The sequence below is a fragment of the Oncorhynchus clarkii genome, unplaced genomic scaffold (genome assembly GCF_045791955.1).
Source record: "Oncorhynchus clarkii lewisi isolate Uvic-CL-2024 unplaced genomic scaffold, UVic_Ocla_1.0 unplaced_contig_9003_pilon_pilon, whole genome shotgun sequence".
Taxonomy (NCBI): Eukaryota; Metazoa; Chordata; class Actinopteri; order Salmoniformes; family Salmonidae; genus Oncorhynchus; species Oncorhynchus clarkii.
In genome coordinates, this window is record NW_027258025.1 from 157,075 (window position 1) to 183,413 (window position 26,339).

Below are 26,339 nucleotides of genomic sequence, written 5' to 3' on the forward strand. Positions count from 1 at the left end.
AGTATTCTAACATGGTCTGTGTGGTGTGTTTTCACCCAGACAGAGAGTATTCTAACATGGTCTGTGTGGTGTGTTTTCTCCCAGACAGAGAGTATTCTAACATGGTCTGTGTGGTGTGTTTTCTCCCAGACAGAGAGTATTCTAACATGGTGTGGTGTGTTTTCTCCCAGACAGAGAGTATTCTAACATGGTGTGGTGTGTTTTCTCCCAGACAGAGAGTATTCTAACATGGTCTGTGTGGTGTGTTTTCACCCAGACAGAGAGTATTCTAACATGGTCTGTGTGGTGTGTTTTCTCCCAGACAGAGAGTATTCTAACATGGTGTGGTGTGTTTTCTCCTAGACAGAGAGTATTCTAACATGGTCTGTGTGGTGTGTTTTCTCCCAGACAGAGAGTATTCTAACATGGTGTGGTGTGTTTTCTCCTAGACAGAGAGTATTCTAACATGGTCTGTGTGGTGTGTTTTCTCCCAGACAGAGAGTATTCTAACATGGTCTGTGTGGTGTGTTTTCTCCCAGACAGAGAGTATTCTAACATGGTCTGTGTGGTGTGTTTTCTCCCAGACAGAGAGTATTCTAACATGGTGTGGTGTGTTTTCTCCCAGACAGAGAGTATTCTAACATGGTGTGGTGTGTTTTCACCCAGAGAAAGAGTATTCTAACATGGTGTGGTGTGTTTTCACCCAGACAGAGAGTATTCTAACACGGTGTGGTGTGTTTTCTCCCAGACAGAGAGTATTCTAACATGGTCTGTGTGGTGTGTTTTCTCCCAGACAGAGAGTATTCTAACATGGTCTGTGTGGTGTGTTTTCTCCCAGACAGAGAGTATTCTAACATGGTGTGGTGTGTTTTCTCCCAGACAGAGAGTATTCTAACATGGTGTGGTGTGTTTTCTCCCAGACAGAGAGTATTCTAACATGGTGTGGTGTGTTTTCTCCCAGACAGAGAGTATTCTAACATGGTGTGGTGTGTTTTCTCCCAGACAGAGAGTATTCTAACATGGTGTGGTGTGTTTTCTCCCAGACAGAGAGTATTCTAACATGGTGTGGTGTGTTTTCTCCCAGACAGAGAGTATTCTAACACGGTGTGGTGTGTTTTCTCCCAGACAGAGAGTATTCTAACATGGTCTGTGTGGTGTGTTTTCTCCCAGACAGAGAGTATTCTAACATGGTGTGGTGTGTTTTCTCCCAGACAGAGAGTATTCTAACATGGTGTGGTGTGTTTTCTCCCAGACAGAGAGTATTCTAACATGGTGTGGTGTGTTTTCTCCCAGACAGAGAGTATTCTAACATGGTGTGGTGCGTTTTCTCCCAGACAGAGAGTATTCTAACATGGTGTGGTGTGTTTTCTCCCAGACAGAGAGTATTCTAACATGGTGTGGTGTGTTTTCTCCCAGACAGAGAGTATTCTAACATGGTGTGGTGTGTTTTCTCCCAGACAGAGAGTATTCTAACATGGTGTGGTGCGTTTTCTCCCAGACAGAGAGTATTCTAACATGGTGTGGTGTGTTTTCTCCCAGACAGAGAGTATTCTAACATGGTGTGGTGTGTTTTCTCCCAGACAGAGAGTATTCTAACATGGTGTGGTGTGTTTTCACCCAGACAGAGAGTATTCTAACATGGTGTGGTGTATTTTCTCCCAGACAGAGAGTATTCTAACATGGTCTGTGTGGTGTGTTTTCTCCCAGACAGAGAGTATTCTAACATGGTGTGGTGTGTTTTCTCCCAGACAGAGAGTATTCTAACATGGTGTGGTGTGTTTTCTCCCAGACAGAGAGTATTCTAACATGGTCTGTGTGGTGTGTTTTCTCCCAGACAGAGAGTATTCTAACATGGTGTGGTGTGTTTTCTCCCAGACAGAGAGTATTCTAACATGGTCTGTGTGGTGTGTTTTCTCCCAGACAGAGAGTATTCTAACATGGTCTGTGTGGTGTGTTTTCTCCCAGACAGAGAGTATTCTAACATGGTGTGGTGTGTTTTCTCCCAGACAGAGAGTATTCTAACATGGTGTGGTGTGTTTTCTCCCAGACAGAGAGTATTCTAACATGGTCTGTGTGGTGTGTTTTCACCCAGACAGAGAGTATTCTAACATGGTCTGTGTGGTGTGTTTTCTCCCAGACAGAGAGTATTCTAACATGGTGTGGTGTGTTTTCTCCCAGACAGAGAGTATTCTAACATGGTGTGGTGTGTTTTCTCCCAGACAGAGAGTATTCTAACATGGTCTGTGTGGTGTGTTTTCACCCAGACAGAGAGTATTCTAACATGGTCTGTGTGGTGTGTTTTCTCCCAGACAGAGAGTATTCTAACATGGTGTGGTGTGTTTTCTCCTAGACAGAGAGTATTCTAACATGGTCTGTGTGGTGTGTTTTCTCCCAGACAGAGAGTATTCTAACATGGTCTGTGTGGTGTGTTTTCTCCCAGACAGAGAGTATTCTAACATGGTGTGGTGTGTTTTCTCCTAGACAGAGAGTATTCTAACATGGTCTGTGTGGTGTGTTTTCTCCCAGACAGAGAGTATTCTAACATGGTCTGTGTGGTGTGTTTTCTCCCAGACAGAGAGTATTCTAACATGGTCTGTGTGGTGTGTTTTCTCCCAGACAGAGAGTATTCTAACATGGTGTGGTGTGTTTTCTCCCAGACAGAGAGTATTCTAACATGATGTGGTGTGTTTTCTCCTAGACAGAGAGTATTCTAACATGGTGTGGTGTGTTTTCACCCAGACAGAGAGTATTCTAACATGGTGTGGTGTGTTTTCTCCCAGACAGAGAGTATTCTAACACGGTGTGGTGTGTTTTCTCCCAGACAGAGAGTATTCTAACATGGTCTGTGTGGTGTGTTTTCTCCCAGACAGAGAGTATTCTAACATGGTGTGGTGTGTTTTCTCCCAGACAGAGAGTATTCTAACATGGTGTGGTGTGTTTTCTCCCAGACAGAGAGTATTCTAACATGGTGTGGTGTGTTTTCTCCCAGACAGAGAGTATTCTAACATGGTGTGGTGCGTTTTCTCCCAGACAGAGAGTATTCTAACATGGTGTGGTGTGTTTTCTCCCAGACAGCGAGTATTCTAACATGGTGTGGTGTGTTTTCTCCCAGACAGAGAGTATTCTAACATGGTGTGGTGTGTTTTCTCCCAGACAGAGAGTATTCTAACATGGTGTGGTGCGTTTTCTCCCAGACAGAGAGTATTCTAACATGGTGTGGTGTGTTTTCTCCCAGACAGAGAGTATTCTAACATGGTGTGGTGTGTTTTCTCCCAGACAGAGAGTATTCTAACATGGTGTGGTGTGTTTTCACCCAGACAGAGAGTATTCTAACATGGTGTGGTGTATTTTCTCCCAGACAGAGAGTATTCTAACATGGTCTGTGTGGTGTGTTTTCTCCCAGACAGAGAGTATTCTAACATGGTGTGGTGTGTTTTCTCCCAGACAGAGAGTATTCTAACATGGTGTGGTGTGTTTTCTCCCAGACAGAGAGTATTCTAACATGGTGTGGTGTGTTTTCTCCCAGACAGAGAGTATTCTAACATGGTCTGTGTGGTGTGTTTTCTCCCAGACAGAGAGTATTCTAACATGGTCTGTGTGGTGTGTTTTCTCCTAGACAGAGAGTACTCTAACATGGTGTGGTGTGTTTTCTCCCAGACAGAGAATGAGAAGCAGCAGTGGAAGCCCGTGCTGGTGATGGTGACAGAGAAAGACCTGCTCCTCTATCACAGCCTTCCACGCATGAAGGCTTCCTGGCACAGCCCTGCACACACATACCCACTGTTAGCTACACGGTACGCTACACACACCCTCACTCTGCTAGCCACAAGAGAAATAGCTGCTGCTATCCACACAGTAAGCAAAATACACCGTCTTCCTGCTAGTCAAATAGCAAAACACATTTATCTTATCTTAGCCACATGGTTAGTAGCATCCACCCTGAACAACCCAACCATGACCACATGATAATCCTCCGCCACTCCAAACACACGTACCCTCTATTGGCCAAGCATTAATCAGAACATATCTACCCTCTATTGGCCAAGCATTAATCAGAACACATCTACCCTCTATTGGCACAGCAATAATCAGAACATACCTACCCTCTATTGGCCTCATGGTGCAGAACACACGTGAAAGATGAGGTGGCACTGGAGGACAGGTCCACAACATGTTTCCATTACTGAACACAGCCAAGAACTCTGTTACTATTTATAATGTTATCAATCATTACACCTTTATGTCCTTGATGTGAAGAGGGTTATATGGTTACAGCCCTGACTAGCTAGTCTCTCTCAACAGCAGGCACTTAGAATACAACAGAATGTGTGTCTGTCTGTAGGCTGGTGCACTCTGGTCCCGACCGAGGCTCTCCCCAGCCGGGCGTGGAGCTGTCCTTCGCCACACGTACGGGAACCAGGCTGGGCATCGAGGCCCACCTGTTCAGAGCTGAGACCTGTCAGGACCTTTCACTGTGGACCAGGCACATCGTTACGGGCTGTCACTCCTCTGCCCAGATGATCAAGGAAGTCACTACCAGTGAGTACCACTACACCAACCCTGCTATAAGACTATGTGAGCCCGCTGAGCTAAAGCCTTGATTAACCAAGTCACTACCGGTGAGTAACACTACGCTGATCCTGCTATAAGACTATGTGAGCCCGCTGAGCTAAAGCCTTGATTAACCAAGTCACTACCGGTGAGTAACACTACGCTGATCCTGCTATAAGACTATGTGAGCCCACTGAGCTAAAGCCTTGATTAACCAAGTCACTACCAGTGAGTACCACTACACCGACCCTGCTATAAGACTATGTGAGCCCACTCAGCTAAAGCCTTGATTAACCAAGTCACTACCAGTGAGTACCACTACACCGACCCTGCTATAAGACTATGTGAGCCCGCTGAGCTAAAGCCTTGATTAACCAAGTCACTACCAGTGAGTACCACTACACCGACCCTGCTATAAGACTATGTGAGCCCACTCAGCTAAAGCCTTGATTAACCAAGTCACTACCAGTGAGTACCACTACACCGACCCTGCTATAAGACTATGTGAGCCCGCTGAGCTAAAGCCTTGATTAATCAAGTCACTACCAGTGAGCCTAGGTAGACATTAGCTTGGGGAGTAACTCAAAACAAAGGTTAGTTGTGATGTTAAGTGTGGTTGTAACATGGACGGGTTTGTCAGTCTCAGTACAGTACTCATAGCTGCAGTATTTGGTAAGGGGGAGTTACTGATGGTCAGTCACATGGAAGACATTGAGAAAGGAACGGAATGTCACTGTGAGATCCTGTGTGTGTGTGGTCTGTGTCTGTCTGTGTGTGTGTGTGTGTGTGTGTGTGTGTGTGTGAGACCTGTGTGTGTGTGACCTGTGTGTGTGTGTGTGGTCTGTTAGTGTGGTCTGTGTGTGTGGTCTGCTTGTGCGTGTGTGTGGTCTGGCTGTGTGTGTGTAGTCTGTGTGTGGTCAGTGTGGTCTGTCTGTGTGTGATCTGTCTGTGTGTCTGTGGTCTGTGTGTGTGTGTGTGTGTGTGTGTGTGTGTGTGTGGTCTGTGTGTGAGGTCTGTATGTGTCTGTGAGGTATGTATGTGTGTGTGTGTGTGTGTGTGTGTGTGTGTGTGTGTGTGATAAACAAAAGTGAAATAACCAATCAAAGTGAACAGTAAACATAACACTCACAAATGTTTCAGAGGAATATGATGTCTATGTACAGTATTGTAACAATGTGCAAATAGTTAAAGTACAAAAGGGAAAATAAATAAACATAAATATGGGTTATATTCTCTCTCTCAATATGGCTCACATTACTTTTACTGGCGTCACTACAATGTTTTGGTCGTGTATTAAGTATTTCCATCGTTTCAGCACGTTGCTCACAACAACAGGCCAACCTTCAGGTACTTTAGAGCTACATGCTGGAAGATGCCTGTTACCACACAAACACACATGCTGCTATCTGAGATGTTCCGGACGTGTGCTGCAGGCTTGTTGTAGCTGACTGGTAGAGAGGAGCAGAGCTCTCGTCACTAGTGGAAATGTAAACAGCTGTTAGGTGAGAGACGTCCACACTACCCAGCCAGGGGAGGAGAGAGTTTCCTGCACTTTTCACAGCTTTATTTAGCTGCTAAACAGCTGTTAGGTGAGAGACGTCCACACTACCGAGCCAGGTGAGGAGAGAGTTTCCTGCACTTTTCACAGTTTTATTTAGCTGCTAAACAGCTGTTAGGTGAGAGACGTCCACACTACCCAGCCAGGAGAGGAGAGAGTTTCCTGCACTTTTCACAGCTTTATTTAGCTGCTAAACAGCTATTAGGTGAGAGACGTCCACACTACCCAGCCAGGAGAGGAGAGAGTTTCCTGCACGTTTCACAGCTTTATTTAGCTGCTAAACAGCTGCTCCATTTATAAGGAGGATCTCTCTCTCCTCACCCTCTGTCATAAGCTACAGTGGAGATCAGACACATGTTGGGAATGGGAGAGACAAATGGAGGAGGGATTTTACTCACTGACTTAGTTCAGTTTATTACAACATGTCAAAACAAATCTGTGTCCCAAATAGCACCCTAATACCTATACAGTATAGTAGTATACTACATCTGACTGGAGCCCTATGGGGAATAGGGTGCTGTTTGGGATGCAACCCAGTGTTTATCAACTGTGTTTATCAACTGTGTTGTTACTGATCCAGTGTCTGAGGGAACTATGTCACAACATGTTGTTACTGATCCAGTGACTGAGGGAACTATGTCACAACATGTTGTTACTGATCCAGTGTCTGAGGGAACTATGTCACAACATGTTGTTACTGATCCAGTGACTGAGGGAACTATGTCACAACATGTTGTTACTGATCCAGTGTCTGAGCGAATTATGTCACAACATGTTGTTACTGATCCAGTGACTCAGGGAACTATGTCACAACATGTTGTTACTGATCCAGTGACTGAGGGAACTATGTCGCAACATGTTGTTACTGATCCAGTGACTCAGGGAACTATGTCACAACATGTTGTTACTGATCCAGTGACTCAGGGAACCACGTCACAACATGTTGTTACTGATCCAGTGACTCAGGGAACTATGTCACAACATGTTGTTACTGATCCAGTGACTCAGGGAACTATGTCACAACATGTTGTTACTGATCCAGTGTCTGAGGGAACTATGTCACAACATGTTGTTACTGATCCAGTGACTCAGGGAACCACGTCGCAACATGTTGTTACTGATCCAGTGACTCAGGGAACTATGTCACAACATGTTGTTACTGATCCAGTGACTCAGGGAACTATGTCACAACATGTTGTTACTGATCCAGTGACTCAGGGAACCACGTCGCAACATGTTGTTACTGATCCAGTGACTCAGGGAACTATGTCACAACATGTTGTTACTGATCCAGTGTCTGAGGGAACCACGTCACAACATGTTGTTACTGATCCAGTGACTCAGGGAACTATGTCACAACATGTTGTTACTGATCCAGTGACTCAGGGAACTATGTCACAACATGTTGTTACTGATCCAGTGTCTGAGGGAACTATGTCACAACATGTTGTTACTGATCCAGTGACTCAGGGAACCACGTCGCAACATGTTGTTACTGATCCAGTGACTCAGGGAACTATGTCACAACATGTTGTTACTGATCCAGTGACTCAGGGAACTATGTCACAACATGTTGTTACTGATCCAGTGACTCGGGGAACCATGTCACAACATGTTGTTACTGATCCAGTGTCTGAGGGAACTATGTCACAACATGTTGTTACTGATCCAGTGACTGAGGGAACTATGTCACAACATGTTGTTACTGATCCAGTGACTCAGGGAACTATGTCACAACATGTTGTTACTGATCCAGTGACTCAGGGAACTATGTCACAACATGTTGTTACTGATCCAGTGACTCAGGGAACTATGTCACAACATGTTGTTACTGATCCAGTGTCTGAGGGAACTATCAGTAACATGTTGTTACTGATCCAGTGTCTGAGGGAACTATGTCACAACATGTTGTTACTGATCCAGTGTCTGAGGGAACTATGTCACAACATGTTGTTACTGATCCAGTGACTCAGGGAACCACGTCACAACATGTTGTTACTGATCCATTGACTCAGGGAACCACGTCAAATATGTTGTTTTCACTAAGAGCTCTTTAGGAATGGATCATATATCACTTCACTTATTGTGACATGGCATCAGCTGTCAGACATAAGCTTTGCTGTCTTTGCTAGGCCCACTTAAACATTGTTGTCATAGGAGGGTATACAATGGGAACCTAATATACTATGTCTGGACAGTGTATAGAATTTTTTTAAAGCAAAAAAAGAAATGTCCTCTCACTGTCAACTGTGTTTATTTTCAGCAAACTTAACATGTGTAAATATTTGTATGAACATAAAAAGATTCAACAACTGAGACATAAACTGAACAAGTTCCCCAGACATGTGACTACCGGAAATTGAATAATGTGTCCCTGAACAAAGGGGGGGTGGGGTCAAAATCAAAAGTAACAGTCAGTATCTGGTGTGGCCACTCCTCGTCATTGACTGCACCAGATTTGCCAGTTCTTGCTGTGAGATGTTACCCCACTCTTCCACCAAGGCACCTGCAAGTTCCCGGACATTTCTGGGGGGAATGGGCCCTAGCCCTCACCCTCCAATCCAACAGGTCCCAGACGTGCTCAATGGGATTGAGATCCGGGCACTTCGCTGGCCATGGCAGAACACTGACATTCCTGTCTTGCAGGAAATCACGCACAGAACGAGCAGTATGGCTGGTAGCATTGTCATGCTGGAGGGTCATGTCAGGATGAGCCTGCAGGAAGGGTACCACATGAGGGAGGAGGATGTCTTCCCTGTAACGCACAGCGTTGAGATTGCCTGCAATGACAACAAGCTCAGTCCGATGATGCTGTGACACACTGCCCCAGACCATGACGGACCCTCCACCTCCAAATCGATCCCGCTCCAGAGTACAGGCCTCGGTGTAACGCTCATTCTTTCAATGATAAACGCGAATCAGACCATCACCCCTGGTGAGACAAAACCGCGACTCGTCAGTGAAGAGCACTTTTTGCCAGTCCTGTCTGGTCCATAGACGGGGGGTTTGTGCCCATAGGCGACGTTGTTGCCGGTGATGTCTGGTGAGGACCTGCCTTACAACAGGCCTACAAGCCCTCAGTCCAGCCTCTCTCAACCTATTGCGGACAGTCTGAGCACTGATGCCGGTTTTGTGCGTTCCTGGTGTAACTCAGGCAGTTGTTGTTGCCATCCTGTACCTGTCCCGCAGGTGTGATGTTCGGATGTACCGATCCTGTGCAGGTGTTGTTACACGTGGTCTGCCACTGCGAGGACGATCAGCTGTCCGTCCTGTCACCCTGTAGCGCTGTCTTAGGCGTCTCTCATTACGGACATTGCAATTTCTTGCCCTGGCCACATCTGCAGTCCTCATGCCTCCTTGCAGCATACCTAAGGCACGTTCACGCAGATGAGCAGGGACCCTGGGCATCTTTCTTTTGGTGTTTTTCAGAGTCCGTAGAAAGGCCTCTTTAGTGTCCTAAGTTTTCATAACTGTGACCTTAATTGCCTACTGTTTGTAAGCTGTTAGTGTCTTAACGACCGTTCCACGGGTGCATGTTTATTAATTGTTTATGGTTCATTGAACAAGCATGGGAAACAGTGTTTAAATCCTTTACAATGAAGATCTGTGTAGTTATTTGGATTTTTACGAATTATCTTTGAAAGACAGGGTCCTGAAAAGGGGCCGTTTCTTTTTTTTTTTTGCTGAGTTTATATAGATGACGTTGACAGAGATGGCTGCCTCGCTTCGAGTTCTTAGGAAACAATGCAGTATTTCGTTTTTTTATGTATTATTTCTTACATTGTTACGCCAGGAAATCTTATTACATTGAGCCGGGAAGAACTATTGGATATAAGAGCAACGTCAACTTACCAACATTACAACCAGGAATACAACTTTCCCGAAGCGGATCCTCTGTTTCGGACCACCACCCAGGACAATGGATCTAATTCCAGTAGTCGACCCAAAACATTGGCGATGCAGAAGGGGCAGACAAAGCGGCCACCTGGTCAGGCTCCGTAGAAGTGCATATCGCCCACCGCTCCCGAGTATACTACTAGCCAATGTCCAGTGTCTTGACAACAAGGTAGACGAAATTCGAGCAACGGTTGCCTTCCATAGAGACATCAGAGATTGGAACATTCTCTGTTTCACGGAAACATGGCTCGGGATATGTTGTCGGAATCAGTTCAGCCACCGGGCTTCTCCATGCATCGCGCCGACAGAGATAAACACCTCTCTGGGAAGAGGAAGGACGGGGGTGTATGCTTTATGATTAACGACTTATGGTGTAATCATAACGACATACAGGAACTCAAATCCTTCTGCTCACCCAACCTAGAATTCCTTACAATCAAATTTTACATACCAAGAGAATTCTCGTCAGTTATAGTCACAGTTGTGTACATTCCCCCTTAAGCAGACACCAAGACGGCCATCAAGGAACTTCACTGGACTATACGCAAACTGGAAACCATACATCCTGAGGCTGCATTTATTGTAGCTGGAGATTTTAACAAAGCGAATTTGAGAGCAAGGCTACCTAAATTCTACCAGCATATCGATTGCGCTACGCGCATGGACAATACCCTCCACCACTGCTACTCAAACTTCTGTGATGCTTAAAAAGACCTCCCCCGCCCTCCCTTCGGCAAATCCGACCACAACGCCATCTTGCTCCTACCGTCTTATAGGCAGAAACTCAAACAGGATGTACCAGTAGAAGAGAACGAGAGCCATTCAACGCTGACCCGACCAATCGGAAGCCACTCTTCAAGATTGTTTTGATCACGCGGACTGGAAATGTTCCTGTCAGCCTCAGAGAGCAACATCGACCTATACGCTGACTCTGTGATTGTGTTGTGCATTGGAGATGATGTACCCACTGTGACTATTAAAACCTCCCCTAACCAGAAACCATGAATGGATGGCAGCATTCGTGCAAAACTGAAAGCGCGATCCACCGCATTGAACCATGGAATTAGGTCTGGTGATATGACTGAATATACAGTAAACAGTTATTCCCTCTGCAAGGCAATCAAACAAGCGAAATGCCAGTACAGGGACAAGGTGGAGTTGCAATTCAACGGCTAAGACACAAGACATAAGTGGCAGGGTCTACAGGAAATCACAGACTACAAAAAGAAAACCAACCACGTCACAAACACTGACGTCATGCTTCCAGACAAACTAAACACCTTCTTTGCCCGCTTTGAGGATAATACAGTGCCACCGCCGAGGCCCGCTAACAAGGACTGCACCCCCCACCTCCTTCGCCGTGGCCGACGTGAGTAAAACGTTTAAACATGTTAACCCTCGCAAGGCTGCTGGCCTAGACGGCATCCCTAGCCACGTCCTCAGAGCATGCGCAGACCAGCTGGCTGGTGTGTTTACGGACATATTCAATCGCTCCCTATCCCAGTCTGTTGTCCCTACATGCTTCAAGATGGCTACCATTGTTCCTGTTCCCAAGACGGAAAAGATAACTGAATTAAATGACTACCACCCCGTAGCACTCACTTCTGTCATCATGAAGTGCTTTGAGAGACTAGTCAAGGATCATATCACCTCCACCTTACCGGCCAGCCTAGACCCACTTCAGTTTGCATACCTCCCCAACAGGTCCACAGACGATGCAATCGCCATCCCACTGCACACTGCCCTGTCCCATCTGGACAAGAGGAATACCTATGTAAGTATGCTGTTCATTGACTACAGCTCAGCATTCAACCCCATAGTACCCTCCAAGCTCATCATCAAGCTAGAGGCCCAGGGTCTCAACCCAACCGTGTGCAATTGGATCCTGGACTTTCTGACGGGCCGCCCCCAGGTGGTGAAGGTAGGAAACAACATCTTCACTTCCCTGACCCTCAACATTGGGGCCTCACAAGGGTGCATGCTCAGCTCCGTCTTGTACTCCCTGTTCACCCACGACTGGGTGGCCATGCACACCTCCAACTCAATCATCAAGTTTGCAGACAACACAACATTAGTGGGCTTGATTACCAACAATGATGAGACAGTCTACAGGGAGGAGGTGTGGACTATGGGAGTGTGGTGCCTGGAAAACAACCTCTCACTCAATGTCAACAAAACAAAGGAGATGATTGTGGACTTCAGGAAACAGCAGAGGGAGCACCGCCCTATCCACATCGACGAGACCGCAGTGGAGAAGGAGGAAGGTTTTAAGTTCCTCGGTGTACACATCACAGACAAACTGAATTGGTCCACCCACACAGACAGTGTGGTTAAGAAGGCGCAACAGTCCCTCTTCAATCTCAGGAGGCTGAAGAAATTTGGCTTGTCACCCTTGACAAACTTTTACGGATGCACAATCGAGAGCATCCTGTCAGGCTGTATCACAGCCTGGTACGGCAACTGCACTGCCCTCAACTGCAAGGCTCTCCAGAGGGTGGTGAGGTCTGCACAACGCGTCACCGGGGGCAAACTACCTGCCCTCAATGACACCTACAGCACTCAATGTCACAGGAAGGCCAAAAAGATCAATGAGGACATCAACCACCCGAGCCACTGCCTGTTCACCCCACTACCATCCAGAAGACGAGGTCAGTACAGGTGCATCAAAGCTGGGACCGATAAACTGAAAAACAGCTTATATCTCAAGGCCATCAGACTGCTAAACAGCGATCACTACCTCAGAGAGGCTGCTGCCTACATTGAGACCCAATCACTGGCCACTTTAGTAAATGGATCACGAGTCACTTTATACAATGCCACTCTAAATAATGGCACTTTAATAATGTTTACATATCTTACATTACTCATATCACATGTATATACTGTATTTTATACCATCTATTGCGCCTTGCCTATGCCGCTCGGCCATCATTCATCCATATACTTACAGTACATGTACATATTCTCATTCACCCCTTTAGATTTGTGTGTATTAGGTAGTTGTTGGGGAATTGTTAGATTACTTGTTAGATATCACTGCACTGTCGGAACTAGAAGCACAAGCATTTCGCTACACTTGCATTAACATCTGCTAACCATGTGTATGTGACAAATAACATTTTATTTGAAACTAATACAATATGTCTGGACAGGGTATAGAATAGGAAACTAATACACTTTGTCTGGACAGTGTCTGTGAATCTGTGAAAGAGGCATGCTATGGTCCTCTATGGACCTCTATGATCCTCTATGGACCTCTATGGTCCTCTATGGTCCTCTATGGTCCTCTATGGACCTCTATGATCCTCTGTGGTCCTCTATGATCCTCTGTGGACCTCTGTGGTCTTCTATGGACCTCTATGGTCCTCTATGATCCTCTGTGGACCTCTGTGGTCTTCTATGGACCTCTATGGTCCTCTATGGACCTCTGTGGTCCTCTGTGGTCCTCTATGGTCCTCTAGGGACCTCTATGGTCCTCTATGGTCCTCTATGGTCCTCTGGAGCGTGTGGTTGACTCTTTTTGTCTCTTTGTAGACTGTGACATTTGGCTAAATCTTTTAAATCTTTTATCTACAGTGAGAACGTTGTTAATATTAGTATTACAATATTTGTCCTAAGAATAGCTGAACTCTACGTCGGGGTCTGGGCCTAGCGCCATATTGTGGGGTTTTAGAGGAAAAAGGCCTCTTTTGGCTGAGGAGTTACATTTCCATTGATGATTATTACGGAGACTGCGTCCCAAACGGCACCCTATTCCCGAACGCAGTGCACTACATATGGTGCCATTTAGGACGTATCTTGAGGGATTTGGGTTTTCGCGGTTGAGGCCAACTTGACCGTTATTCAACTGGCTCAAAATAAAACGATGGTCAGAATCAGATATTGTCCAGAGACTGTTTTATTATATATAATGTATTCACGATTTATTATGTATTATTTATTATCTCTTATTTATTGTTAAGGGCATGTATTTATCCACTGGCAGGTTCCTGTTGTGATAAGTGGTCTCTAATACAGAAGTATTGTTGATAGACTGACTATAGGGGTTCATAACATCATCACAGTTATTTGCTTGATAGACTTGACTACAGTTGTGTTTGCTTGGTAGACTGTTGACTATAGGGGTTTATGATGTCATCACAGTTGTGTTTGCTTGGTAGACTGTTGACTATAGGGGTTTATGATGTCATCACAGTTGTGTTTGCTTGGTAGACTGTTGACTATAGGGGTTTATGATGTCATCACAGTTGTGTTTCCTTGGTAGACTGTTGACTATAGGGGTTTATGATGTCATCACAGTTGTGTTTGCTTGGTTGACTGTTGACTATAGGGGTTTATGATGTCATCACAGTTGTGTTTGCTTGGTAGACTGTTGACTATAGGGGTTTATGATGTCATCACAGTTGTGTTTGCTTAATATTGTAACTTAAGCACCTAAAGCACACACGCAGGAGAAGGGCTCTCTATCAAGGAGTGACCCCTATACTGAATATCATACTGTATGTCACGTGTGGGAAAGAAATCTAACATAGACATTGGCTTGGGGATAAACTACTCCCAGACCCTATATTGTGTAGAGCTTGGGGATAAACTACTCCTAGACCCTATATGGTTAGAGCTTGGGGATAAACTACTCCTAGACCCTACAGGGTTAGAGCTTGGGGATACACTACTCCTAGACCCTATATGGTTAGAGCTTGGGGATAAACTACTCCTAGACCCTACAGGGTTAGAGCCTGGGGATAAACTACTCCCAGACCCTATATGGTTAGAGCTTGGGGATAAACTACACCCAGACCCTATATTGTGTAGAGCTTGGGGATAAACTACTCCTAGACCCTACAGGGTTAGAGCTTGGGGATAAACTACTCCTGGACCCTACAGGGTTAGAGCTTGGGGATAAACTACTCCCAGACCCTACAGGGTTAGAGCTTGGGGATAAACTACTCCTGGACCCTACAGGGTTAGAGCTTGGGGATAAACTACTCCCAGACCCTACAGGGTTAGAGCTTGGGGATAAACTACTCCTGGACCCTACAGGGTTAGAGCTTGGGGATAAACTACTCCTGGACCCTACAGGGTTAGAGCTTGGGGATAAACTACTCCCAGACCCTATATTGTGTAGAGCTTGGGGATAAACTACTCCTAGACCCTACAGGGTTAGAGCTTGGGGATAAACTACTCCTGGACCCTACAGGGTTAGAGCTTGGGGATAAACTACTCCCAGACCCTACAGGGTTAGAGCTTGGGGATAAACTACTCCTGGACCCTACAGGGTTAGAGCTTGGGGATAAACTACTCCCAGACCCTACAGGGTTAGAGCTTGGGGATAAACTACTCCTAGACCCTACAGGGTTACAGCTTGGGGATAAACTACTCCCAGACCCTATATGGTTAGAGCTTGGGGATAAACTACACCCAGACCCTATATTGTGTAGAGCTTGGGGATAAACTACTCCTAGACCCTACAGGGTTAGAGCTTGGGGATAAACTACTCCTGGACCCTACAGGGTTACAGCTTGGGGATAAACTACTCCCAGACCCTACAGGGTTAGAGCTTGGGGATAAACTACTCCTGGACCCTACAGGGTTAGAGCTTGGGGATAAACTACTCCCAGACCCTACAGGGTTAGAGCTTGGGGATAAACTACTCCTGGACCCTACAGGGTTAGAGCTTGGGGATAAACTACTCCTGGACCCTACAGGGTTAGAGCTTGGGGATAAACTACTCCCAGACCCTATATTGTGTAGAGCTTGGGGATAAACTACTCCTAGACCCTACAGGGTTAGAGCTTGGGGATAAACTACTCCTGGACCCTACAGGGTTAGAGCTTGGGGCTAAACTACTCCCAGACCCTACAGGGTTAGAGCTTGGGGATAAACTACTCCTGGACCCTACAGGGTTAGAGCTTGGGGATAAACTACTCCCAGACCCTACAGGGTTAGAGCTTGGGGATAAACTACTCCTAGACCCTACAGGGTTACAGCTTGGGGATAAACTACTCCCAGACCCTACAGGGTTAGAGCTTGGGGATAAACTACTCCTAGACCCTACAGGGTTAGAGCTTGGGGATAAACTACTCCCAGACCCTACAGGGCTAGAAATCACTCAAAAGTCCCTCTGTCCGTAAATGACCTTTTAAGGATTCTAGTTATAGTAACCAAACTGGATCCACCTTGCTTTCCTTGGGGAGGGTTCTGTGTTTTGCCACTCTGAAAGGAGGGTCTTTGTGTCTGACTGAAAGCATCGTTGTGTGTGTGTTTCCCTGTTGGTGGGAAAGTGGTGGGAGTCACACAGGTCAAGCATTCAGGTAGGGAGTAGTATTTCCTTATTGTGGAACAAAAAAAACACACAAACACCTGAGAGTGTTGGGTACATGTTAGTTTGACCTCTGACCTACAACTTCTTCCCACAGGTAATTCTAAGTCAGTATTAAGAGAATGTTGTTGTGACAGCAATATGAGGACGATAAGATATGGACAATGCCTTTAACACAACAATACCTTTCGGACTACCCTCTAAAGAAGATAAGTCCTTTGTGAAACTGTCTTCCCAAGCAACAGTGTGTGTTGATCAGTAAAGTGTTCCATCTTAGCTTGAGTCTTTACAAAAGGCTGTTGTTACCTCTTCACAGAGAGCCACGCAAGCCTTAGAGGGATTTGCAAAGCTTTACTGGAACAGATGTAAAGTGGTTTCAGAAGAAGCTTGTTGACACTGATACAATAGAGCTGGTCCATCCTGCTCTCAGCACAGGAGATCCTGTCTGACGAGCATGGAGCAATGGCTCGGGCTGGGATTGACAGCATAGGAATCGATATATCTGACACACAGATCAGTGTATTGTATATGGGACAGACAAGGAATCAGACTTTCAAAGAGTACAACATTATATATTAAAAAACATATATAGGCAGGGGCGGCAGGTAGCCTAGTGGTTAGAGTGTAGGGGCGGCAGGTAGCCTAGTGGTTAGAGCGTAGGGGCGGCAGGTAGACTAGTGGTTAGAGTGTAGGGGCGGCAGGTAGCCTAGTGGTTAGAGTGTAGGGGCGGCAGGTAGCCTAGTGGTTAGAGTGTTGGGGCGGCAGGTAGCCTAGTGGTTAGAGTGTAGGGACGACAGGTAGCCTAGTGGTTAGAGTGTAGGGGCGGCAGGTAGCCTAGTGGTTAGAGTATAGGGGCGGCAGGTAGCCTAGTGGTTAGAGTGTAGGGACGGCAGGTAGCCTAGTGGTTAGAGTGTAGGGGCGGCAGGTAGACTAGTGGTTAGAGTGTAGGGACGGCAGGTAGCCTAGTGGTTAGAGTGTAGGGGCGGCAGGTAGACTAGTGGTTAGAGTGTAGGGGCGGCAGGTAGCCTAGTGGTTAGAGTGTAGGGGCGGCAGGTAGCCTAGTGGTTAGAGCGTAGGGGCGGCAGGTAGCCTAGTGGTTAGAGCGTAGGGGCGGCAGGTAGCCTAGTGGTTAGAGCGTAGGGGCGGCAGGTAGCCTAGTGGTTAGAGTGTGGGGGCGGCAGGTAGCCTAGTAGTTAGAGTGTAGGGGCGGCAGGTAGCCTAGTGGTTAGAGTGTAGGGGCGGCAGGTAGCCTAGTGGTTAGAGTGTAGGGGCGGCAGGGTAGCCTAGTGGTTAGAGTGTTGGGGCGGCAGGCAGCCTAGTGGTTAGAGTGTAGGGACGGCAGGTAGCCTAGTGGTTAGAGTGTAGGGACGGCAGGTAGCCTAGTGGTTAGAGCGTTAGACTAGTAACCGAAAGGTTGCAAGATTGAATCCCCGAGCTGACAAAGTAAAAATCTGTCTTTCTGCCCCGGAACAAGACAGTTAACCCACTGTTCCTAGTTAACCCACTGTTCCTAGTTAACCCACTGTTCCTAGTTAACCCACTGTTCATTGAAAATAAGAATTTGTTCTTAACGGACTTGCCTAGTTAAATAAAACAGGCAAGGCAGGGACATAAATGGTAGTTTTAAAAGGGATTGATTAGAAAAACAACAAATGTGAAATACAGCCGTTGTCTGTTTTTTTGTCTAAGTACGATTACAAGCCAAATCACTTATCTGAATTTAAAATGGCTGACATCTGCTCCAGAACTAATTTCCCACCCACTAGCACCAAGCAGCAGTAGTCCTAATATACAGCCAGGACAGGGCCTTGTTTTCACCCAGCTGTTGTCCTGTTACAGGCTGGATGTACAAGGTTCAGGAATGACCTAGCAGTACATAGCTTGTTGTGGTCTAGTAGCAACACTCCCAGCACAAGAACATACTGTATATTGCAAGCCCGGAGACAGTGGTTCGAATCCTGCGTCCTCCCTTCCTACTGTTCCTAGCTGTTCTCTAGCTCCCCCTTTGATTTGGGATGTGTGTACAGTTTAAAGAATACTGAAAGGTTAGTGGAACTTTATTCACCCAGCAGTATGTTGTCTTGTTCCAGGCTCTATGTACAAGGGCCAGGAGTTACCCCATTATATTGTCCTGTTCCAGGCTGTATGTACAAGGGCCAGGAGTTACCCCATTCTATTGTCCTGTTCCAGGCTGTATTTACAAGGGCCAGGAGTTACCCCATTCTATTGTCCTGTTCCAGGCTGTATTTACAAGGGCCAGGAGTTACCCCATTATATTGTCCTGTTCCAGGCTGTATGTACAAGGGCCAGGAGTTACCCCATTCTATTGTCCTGTTCCAGGCTGTATGTACAAGGGCCAGGAGTTACCCCATTCTATTGTCCTGTTCCAGGCTGTATTTACAAGGGCCAGGAGTTACCCCATTCTATTGTCCTGTACCCCAGGCTGTATGTACAAGGGCCAGGAGTTACCCAATTCTATTGTCCTGTTCCAGGCTGTATGTACAAGGGCCAGGAGTTACCCCATTCTATTGTCCTGTTCCAGGCTGTATGTACAAGGGCCAGGAGTTACCCCATTCTATTGTCCTGTTCCAGGCTCTATGTACAAGGGCCAGGAGTTACCCCATTCTATTGTCCTGTTCCAGGCTCTATGTACAAGGGCCAGGAGTTACCCCATTCTATTGTCCTGTTCCAGGCTGTATGTACAAGGGCCAGGAGTTACCCCATTCTATTGTCCTGTTCCAGGCTCTATGTACAAGGGCCAGGAGTTACCCCATTCTATTGTCCTGTTCCATGCTGTATGTACAAGGGCCAGGAGTTACCCCATTCTATTGTCCTGTTCCAGGCTCTATGTACAAGGGCCAGGAGTTACCCCATTCTATTGTCCTGTTCCAGGCTGTATGTACAAGGGCCAGGAGTTACCCCATTCTATTGTCCTGTTCCAGGCTCTATGTACAAGGGCCAGGAGTTACCCCATTCTATTGTCCTGTTCCAGGCTGTATGTACAAGGGCCAGGAGTTACCCCATTCTATTGTCCTGTTCCAGGCTGTATGTACAAGGGCCAGGAGTTACCCCATTCTATTGTCCTGTTCCAGGCTGTATGTACAAGGGCCAGGAGTTACCCCATTCTATTGTCCTGTTCCAGGCTCTATGTACAAGGGCCAGGAGTTACCCCATTCTATTGTCCTGTTCCAGGCTGTATGTACAAGGGCCAGGAGTTACCCCATTCTATTGTCCTGTTCCAGGCTCTATGTACAAGGGCCAGGAGTTACCCCATTCTATTGTCCTGTTCCAGGCTGTGTGTACAAGGGCCAGGAGTGCAGGCTGGTGATCCACTACGAGCAGGGCTTCTCTGTCCTGGCTGAAGAGAAGGGGGAGGACCAGGTGGACCAGGGGAACCAGAACCAAGCCAAACCTCTCCTCTGCTACCCCTTCGAACGCCTCAAGATGTCCTCCGACGACGGGGTCAGGATGCTCTTCCTGGATTTCAGTGGAAAAGAGGGTGAAATTGTAAGTGTGTTTTTTTTTTTTAAACAAGAAGCAAGGCGTCCTCCTCTTGATATTCCACACTACAGTAGATCCACCATGTGACCTTTCCCCTACATTAACCTGGTTATCATTCACCTATCAGGACCATTGTTTCTACTAGGGACAGGATCACTCTTAACAACCGTCTCTGTTAGTTGATGACTGTACATGAGACCGTATTTCATGGAGGATAAAAACACCCAGTTGACTCATATTTCATTGCAGTTTCTCTTCTGCTCTACTGAGTCACGGTTAATTGAACACAAACAAGTAAAGATGGAAAAGTTTCCACAGAATCCCCTATACGTTAAACAGGAAATGAGTCATACATGGGCATACTGAAACACTGTTTATGAAAATAACTCTGTTTAGATGTGTTCTACTCTCAGAACACTACAACTGTAATAGAAAATAACTAATGGAACTCACCATTAGAACTCATGGAACTGTAATATAATAGAACTAATGGAACTCACCATTAGAACTAATGGAACTCACCATTAGAACTAATGGAACTCACCATTAGAACTAATGGAACTGTAATATAATAGAACTAATGGAACTCACCATTAGAACTAATGGAACTGTAATATAATAGAACTAATGGAACTCACCATTAGATCTCATGAAACTGTAATATAATAGAACTAATGGAACTCACCATTAGATCTCATGGAACTGTAATACAATAGAACTAATGGAACTCACCATTAGAACTCATGGAACTGTATTACAATAGAACTAATGGAACTCACCATTAGATCTCATGGAACTGTAATACAATAGAACTAATGGAACTCACCATTAGATCTCATGGAACTGTAATATAATGGAATTCACCATTAGATCTCATGGAACTGTAATACAATAGAACTAATGGAACTCACCATTAGATCTCATGGAACTGTAATACAATAGAACTAATGGAACTCACCATTAGATCTAATGGAACTGTAATACAATATAACTAATGGAACTTACCATTAGATCTCATGGAACTGTAATATAATGGAACTAATGGAACTCACCATTAGATCTCATGGAACTGTAATATAATAGAACTCACCATTAGAACTCATGGAACTGTAATATAATAGTACTAATGGAACTCACCATTAGATCCCATGGAACTGTAATATAATAGAACTAATGGAACTCACCATTAGATCTAATGGAACTGTAATATAATAGAACTAATGGAACTCACCATTAGATCTCATGGAACTGTAATACAATAGAACTCACCATTAGATCTCATGGAACTGTAATATAATAGAACTAATGGAACTCACCATTAGATCTCATGGAACTGTAAAACAATAGAACTAGTGGAACTCACCATTAGATCTCATGGAACTGTAATATAATAGAACTCACCATTAGAACTAATGGAACTCACCATTAGAACTAATGGAACTCACCATTAGAACTCATGGAACTGTAATACAATATAACTAATGGAACTCACCATTAGATCTCATGGAACTGTAATATAATAGAACTAATGAAACTCACCATTAGATCTCATGGAACTGTAATACAATAGAACTAATGGAACTCACCATTAGAACTCATGGAACTGTAATACAATAGAACTAATGGAACTCACCATTATATCTCATGGAACTGTAATATAATATAACTAATGGAACTCACCATTAGATCTCATGGAACTGTAATACAATAGAACTAATGGAACTCACCATTAGATCTCATGGAACTGTAATATAATGGAACTCACCATTAGATCTCATGGAACTGTAATATAATATAACTAATGGAACTCACCATTAGATCTCATGGAACTGTAATACAATAGAACTAATGGAACTCACCATTAGATCTCATGGAACTGTAATACAATAGAACTAATGGAACTTACCATTAGAGCTCATGGAACTGTAATATAATAGAACTAATGGAACTCACCATTAGATCCCATGGAACTGTAATATAATAGAACTAATGGAACTCACCATTAGATCTAATGGAACTGTAATATAATAGAACTAATGGAACTCACCATTAGATATCATGGAACTGTAATACAATAGAACTCACCATTAGATCTCATGGAACTGTAATATAATAGAACTAATGGAACTCACCATTAGATCTCATGGAACTGTAATACAATAGAACTAGTGGAACTCACCATTAGATCTCATGGAACTGTAATATAATAGAACTCACCATTAGAACTAATGGAACTCACCATTAGAACTAATGGAACTGTAATATAATAGAACTAATGGAACTCACCATTAGATCTCATGAAACTGTAATATAATAGAACTAATGGAACTCACCATTAGAACTAATGGAACTCACCATTAGAACTCATGGAACTGTAGTACAATAGAACTAATGGAACTCACCATTAGATCTCATGGAACTGTAATATAATAGAACTAATGGAACTCACCATTAGATCTCATGGAACTGTAATACAATAGAACTAATGGAACTCACCATTAGAACTCATGGAACTGTAATACAATAGAACTAATGGAACTCACCATTAGATCTCATGGAACTGTAATATAATAGAACTAATGGAACTCACCATTAGATCTCATGGAACTGTAATACAATAGAACTAATGGAACTCACCATTAGAACTCATGGAACTGTAATACAATAGAACTAATGGAACTCACCATTATATCTCATGGAACTGTAATATAATAGAACTAATGGAACTCACCATTAGATCTCATGGAACTGTAATACAATAGAACTAATGGAACTCACCATTAGATCTCATGGAACTGTAATATAATGGAACTCACCATTAGATCTCATGGAACTGTAATATAATAGTACTAATGGAACTCACCATTAGATCTCATGGAACTGTAATACAATAGAACTAATGGAACTCACCATTAGATCTCATGGAACTGTAATACAATAGAACTAATGGAACTTACCATTAGAGCTCATGGAACTGTAATATAATAGAACTAATGGAACTCACCAGTAGATCTCATGGAACTGTAATACAATAGAACTAATGGAACTCACCATTAGATCTAATGGAACTGTAATATAATAGAACTAATGGAACTCACCATTAGAACTAATGGAACTCACCATTAGATCACTATTACTATTAGATTAGATCACTAGATTAGATCATTAGATCACTATTAGATCTCATGGAACTGTAATATAATATAACTCACCATTAGATCTCATGGAACTGTAATATAATATACCTCACCATTAGATCTCATGGAACTGTAATATAATAGTACTAATGGAACTCACCATTAGATCCCATGGAACTGTAATACAATAGAACTAATGGAACTCACCATTAGATCTCATGGAACTGTAATATAATAGAACTAATGGAACTCACCATTAGATCTCATGGAACTGTAATATAATGGAACTCACCATTAGATCTCATGGAACTGTAATATAATAGAACTCACCATTAGAACTAGAATGTAACATCTAACATTCTCTCCTGTTCTATGTTCAGCAGCTGGACCTCCACTCGTGCCCAAAGCCTATCGTCTTCATCCTCCACTCATTCCTCTCGGCAAAGATCGCCAGACTCGGCCTGGTAGCATAAAGGTTCTGTTTACCACCAACGGACCACAAGGACTGAACAGTTCCAGACTTCTAGAGTGGAGTGTCCCGGAGTTCCACAGTGGAGTGTACAGAACAGAGGAGGACAAGGCTGATAACTGAACTACGAGAACAAGGACTGTGATGTGCAGTGAACTAGACACAGGATCTACCCTGATTCAAAGTCCACACAAACAGCTCAAAATGAATGGATCATGTTTAAAAAAAACTGGAATGAGTTGTTTTGTGTATTTATAGAAACACATGCATTATCGATGACATCATAGCGAGAGATCAGTTACAACAGAAGAAGTTGTTTTGTGTATTTATAGAAACACATGCATTACCGATGACATCATAGCGAGAGATCAGTTACAACAGAATAAGTTGTTTTGTGTATTTATAGAAACACATGCATTACCGATGACATCATAGCGAGAGATCAGTTACAACAGAAGAAATTGTTTTGTTCAAATCGTCGTTAAGCTGTACAAGAACAATAATCTATTGTTTTGGTACTAAAAAACATACTGGAAGTATGATCTATCTAGCATCCATCCATCCTATGCTAATTGTTTATTCGTCAATCTCTGTCTGCAAATTATTCAGCGATTACTGTTACCTTAAATGAAAAAGTTATGGTGAAAAAGATTGTGAAGGCTGCTTGAAAATTTGAATTGTCCTACGCCTTTGGCAGCTATTATAAATCAAGGCTTAGTTTTATTTTAACTCTGTTAATGATGCACATAAATGACATATTTCTGGATTGTCTTTCAGGTTGTTCTTGTGGTCTAACTGGTGTTCACTGTATTTCCTCAACAAGAACCAATCAAACCAACGTTCCCACAAAACACGCACTCTGAAATGTGTTCAAGTCTCTGTACCAAACAATGTCTTCGCTTGTGGAGGAATGGGGTGCATCGAATGAATGCAATATGACAATTAAAATGTCAAAGGACTTCAACTTGGGATGGCCCAATCCATACAATAGAATAGAGTAGACTAAAATAGAAGACTATAATAGAGTAGAATAGAACATAATAGACTAAAATATAATAGAGTAGAATAGACTAGAATATAATAGAGTAGAATAGACTAGAATATAAGAGTAGAATAGACAAGAATAGACTAGAACATAATACACTAAAATCTAATATAATAGAGTAGAATATAATAGAGTAGAATAGACTAAAATAGAATAGACTAGAATATAATAGAGTAGAATCTACTAAAATATAATAGTGTAGAATAGACAAGAATAGAGTAGACTAGAACATAATAGACTGAAATAGAATAGAATAGACTAAAATGTAATAGAGTAGAATAGACTCAAATAGAATAGACTAGAATATAATAAAGTAGAATAGACTAGACTATAATAGAGTAGAATATACTAACATATAATAGAGTAGAATAGACTATAATAGAATATACTAAAATATAATAGAGTAGAATCGAAGACTATATTATAATGACTATAAAAGAAACTGTAAGAGTAGAATAGAAGACTATATTATGACTATAATAGAGTAGAATAGATGACTATAATATATGACTATAATATAATAGAGTAGAATAGACTAGAAGACTATAATATAGTATGACTATAATAGAGTAGAATAGACTATAAGACTATATTATAATATGACTATAATATAATATGACTATAATATAATAGAGTAGAATAGACTAGAAGACTATAATATAATATGACTATAATAGAGTAGAATAGACTATAAGACTATAATATAATACGACTATAATATAATAGACTAGAAGACTTTAATAGAGTAGAATAGACCAGAAGACTATAATATAATATGACTATAATATAATAGAGTAGAATAGACTAGAAGACTATAATATGATATTACTATATTAGAGTAGAATAAACTATAAGACTATATTATAATATGACTATAATATAATAAAGTAGAATAGACTAGAAGACTATATTATAATATGACTATAATATAATAGACTAGAAGCCTAATATAATATGATAGAGTAGAATAGACTAGAAGACTATATTATAATATGACTTTAATATAATAGAGTAGAAGACTATAATAGAGTAGAATAGACCAGAAGACTATAATATAATATGAATATAATAGAGTAGAATAGACTAGAAGACTATAATATAATATGACTATAATATAATAGAGTAGAATAGACTAGAAGACTATAATATAATAGAGTAGAATAGACTAGAAGACTATAATATAACATGACTATAATAGAGTAGAATAGACTAGAAGACTATATTATAATATGACTATAATATAATAGAGTAGAATAGACTAGAGTATAATAGAATATACTATAATATAAGAGACTAGTATATGATTGGCTCAGCAGAGAATTCACCAAAGAAGCACAACACACCTCCTGATAGGGGTTTACATGCCACTGAGTAAGGCGCAGGCATCCAAGCCACTCACACACAACCTGTTGTTCAGCGTCGAGATGTTCCGAGCCACTGTCCACAGCTTGAAGCCATCATTCAGCCCATCTAATCTAACACAAAGGGCATTGATAGACTTTCTGAATGTCAATTTATAGAAATCAGAGAACTGCTGGAGACTTTCCAAATTAAATCAGCAATTAGTGTGGCGTTTGTTGTGTCCTGAGGGCTCCGTGTCCCAGCAGCCTGCCCGTTTCTAGGAGTACGGTGAGTGTGTGTGTGTAAGCAAGTGTGTGTGTGGGGGTGGGGGGATTCTTCTGGACACTTTTGGGGATTTTAGGTCCCCACAAGGATAGTAAAACAAGGAAAATTGTCACTTATGAGGACATTTCCCACATCCGCATGAGGACAAAGGCTATGCTAAATTTAGGGGTTAGGTTAGAATTAGGACTAGGGTTGAATTAGGGTTAGGTTTAGAATTAGGCTTAGGTTTAGAATTATGGTTAGGTTTAGAATTAGGC

General features: G+C 43.2%; 1 protein-coding gene across 2 annotated transcripts in view; it reads left to right on the top strand.

Annotated features, from left to right (window-relative positions):
- LOC139394560 (beta-1-syntrophin-like) overlaps nucleotides 1–24,182 on the top strand; it is a 57,902-nt gene extending 33,720 nt beyond the window's left edge. The window contains exons 4-7 of one of the 2 annotated variants that reach the window (XM_071142655.1): nucleotides 3,637–3,773; nucleotides 4,322–4,518; nucleotides 19,597–19,811; nucleotides 23,323–24,182. In XM_071142655.1, coding sequence (XP_070998756.1) covers nucleotides 3,637–3,773; nucleotides 4,322–4,518; nucleotides 19,597–19,811; nucleotides 23,323–23,415 — 642 coding nt within the window. In that variant the 3' untranslated portion in view covers nucleotides 23,416–24,182. The remainder of the gene's footprint in view (nucleotides 1–3,636; nucleotides 3,774–4,321; nucleotides 4,519–19,596; nucleotides 19,812–23,322) is intronic. The other variant, XM_071142656.1, reaches the window with a different exon arrangement.
- The last annotated feature ends 2,157 nt before the right edge of the window (nucleotides 24,183–26,339 follow it).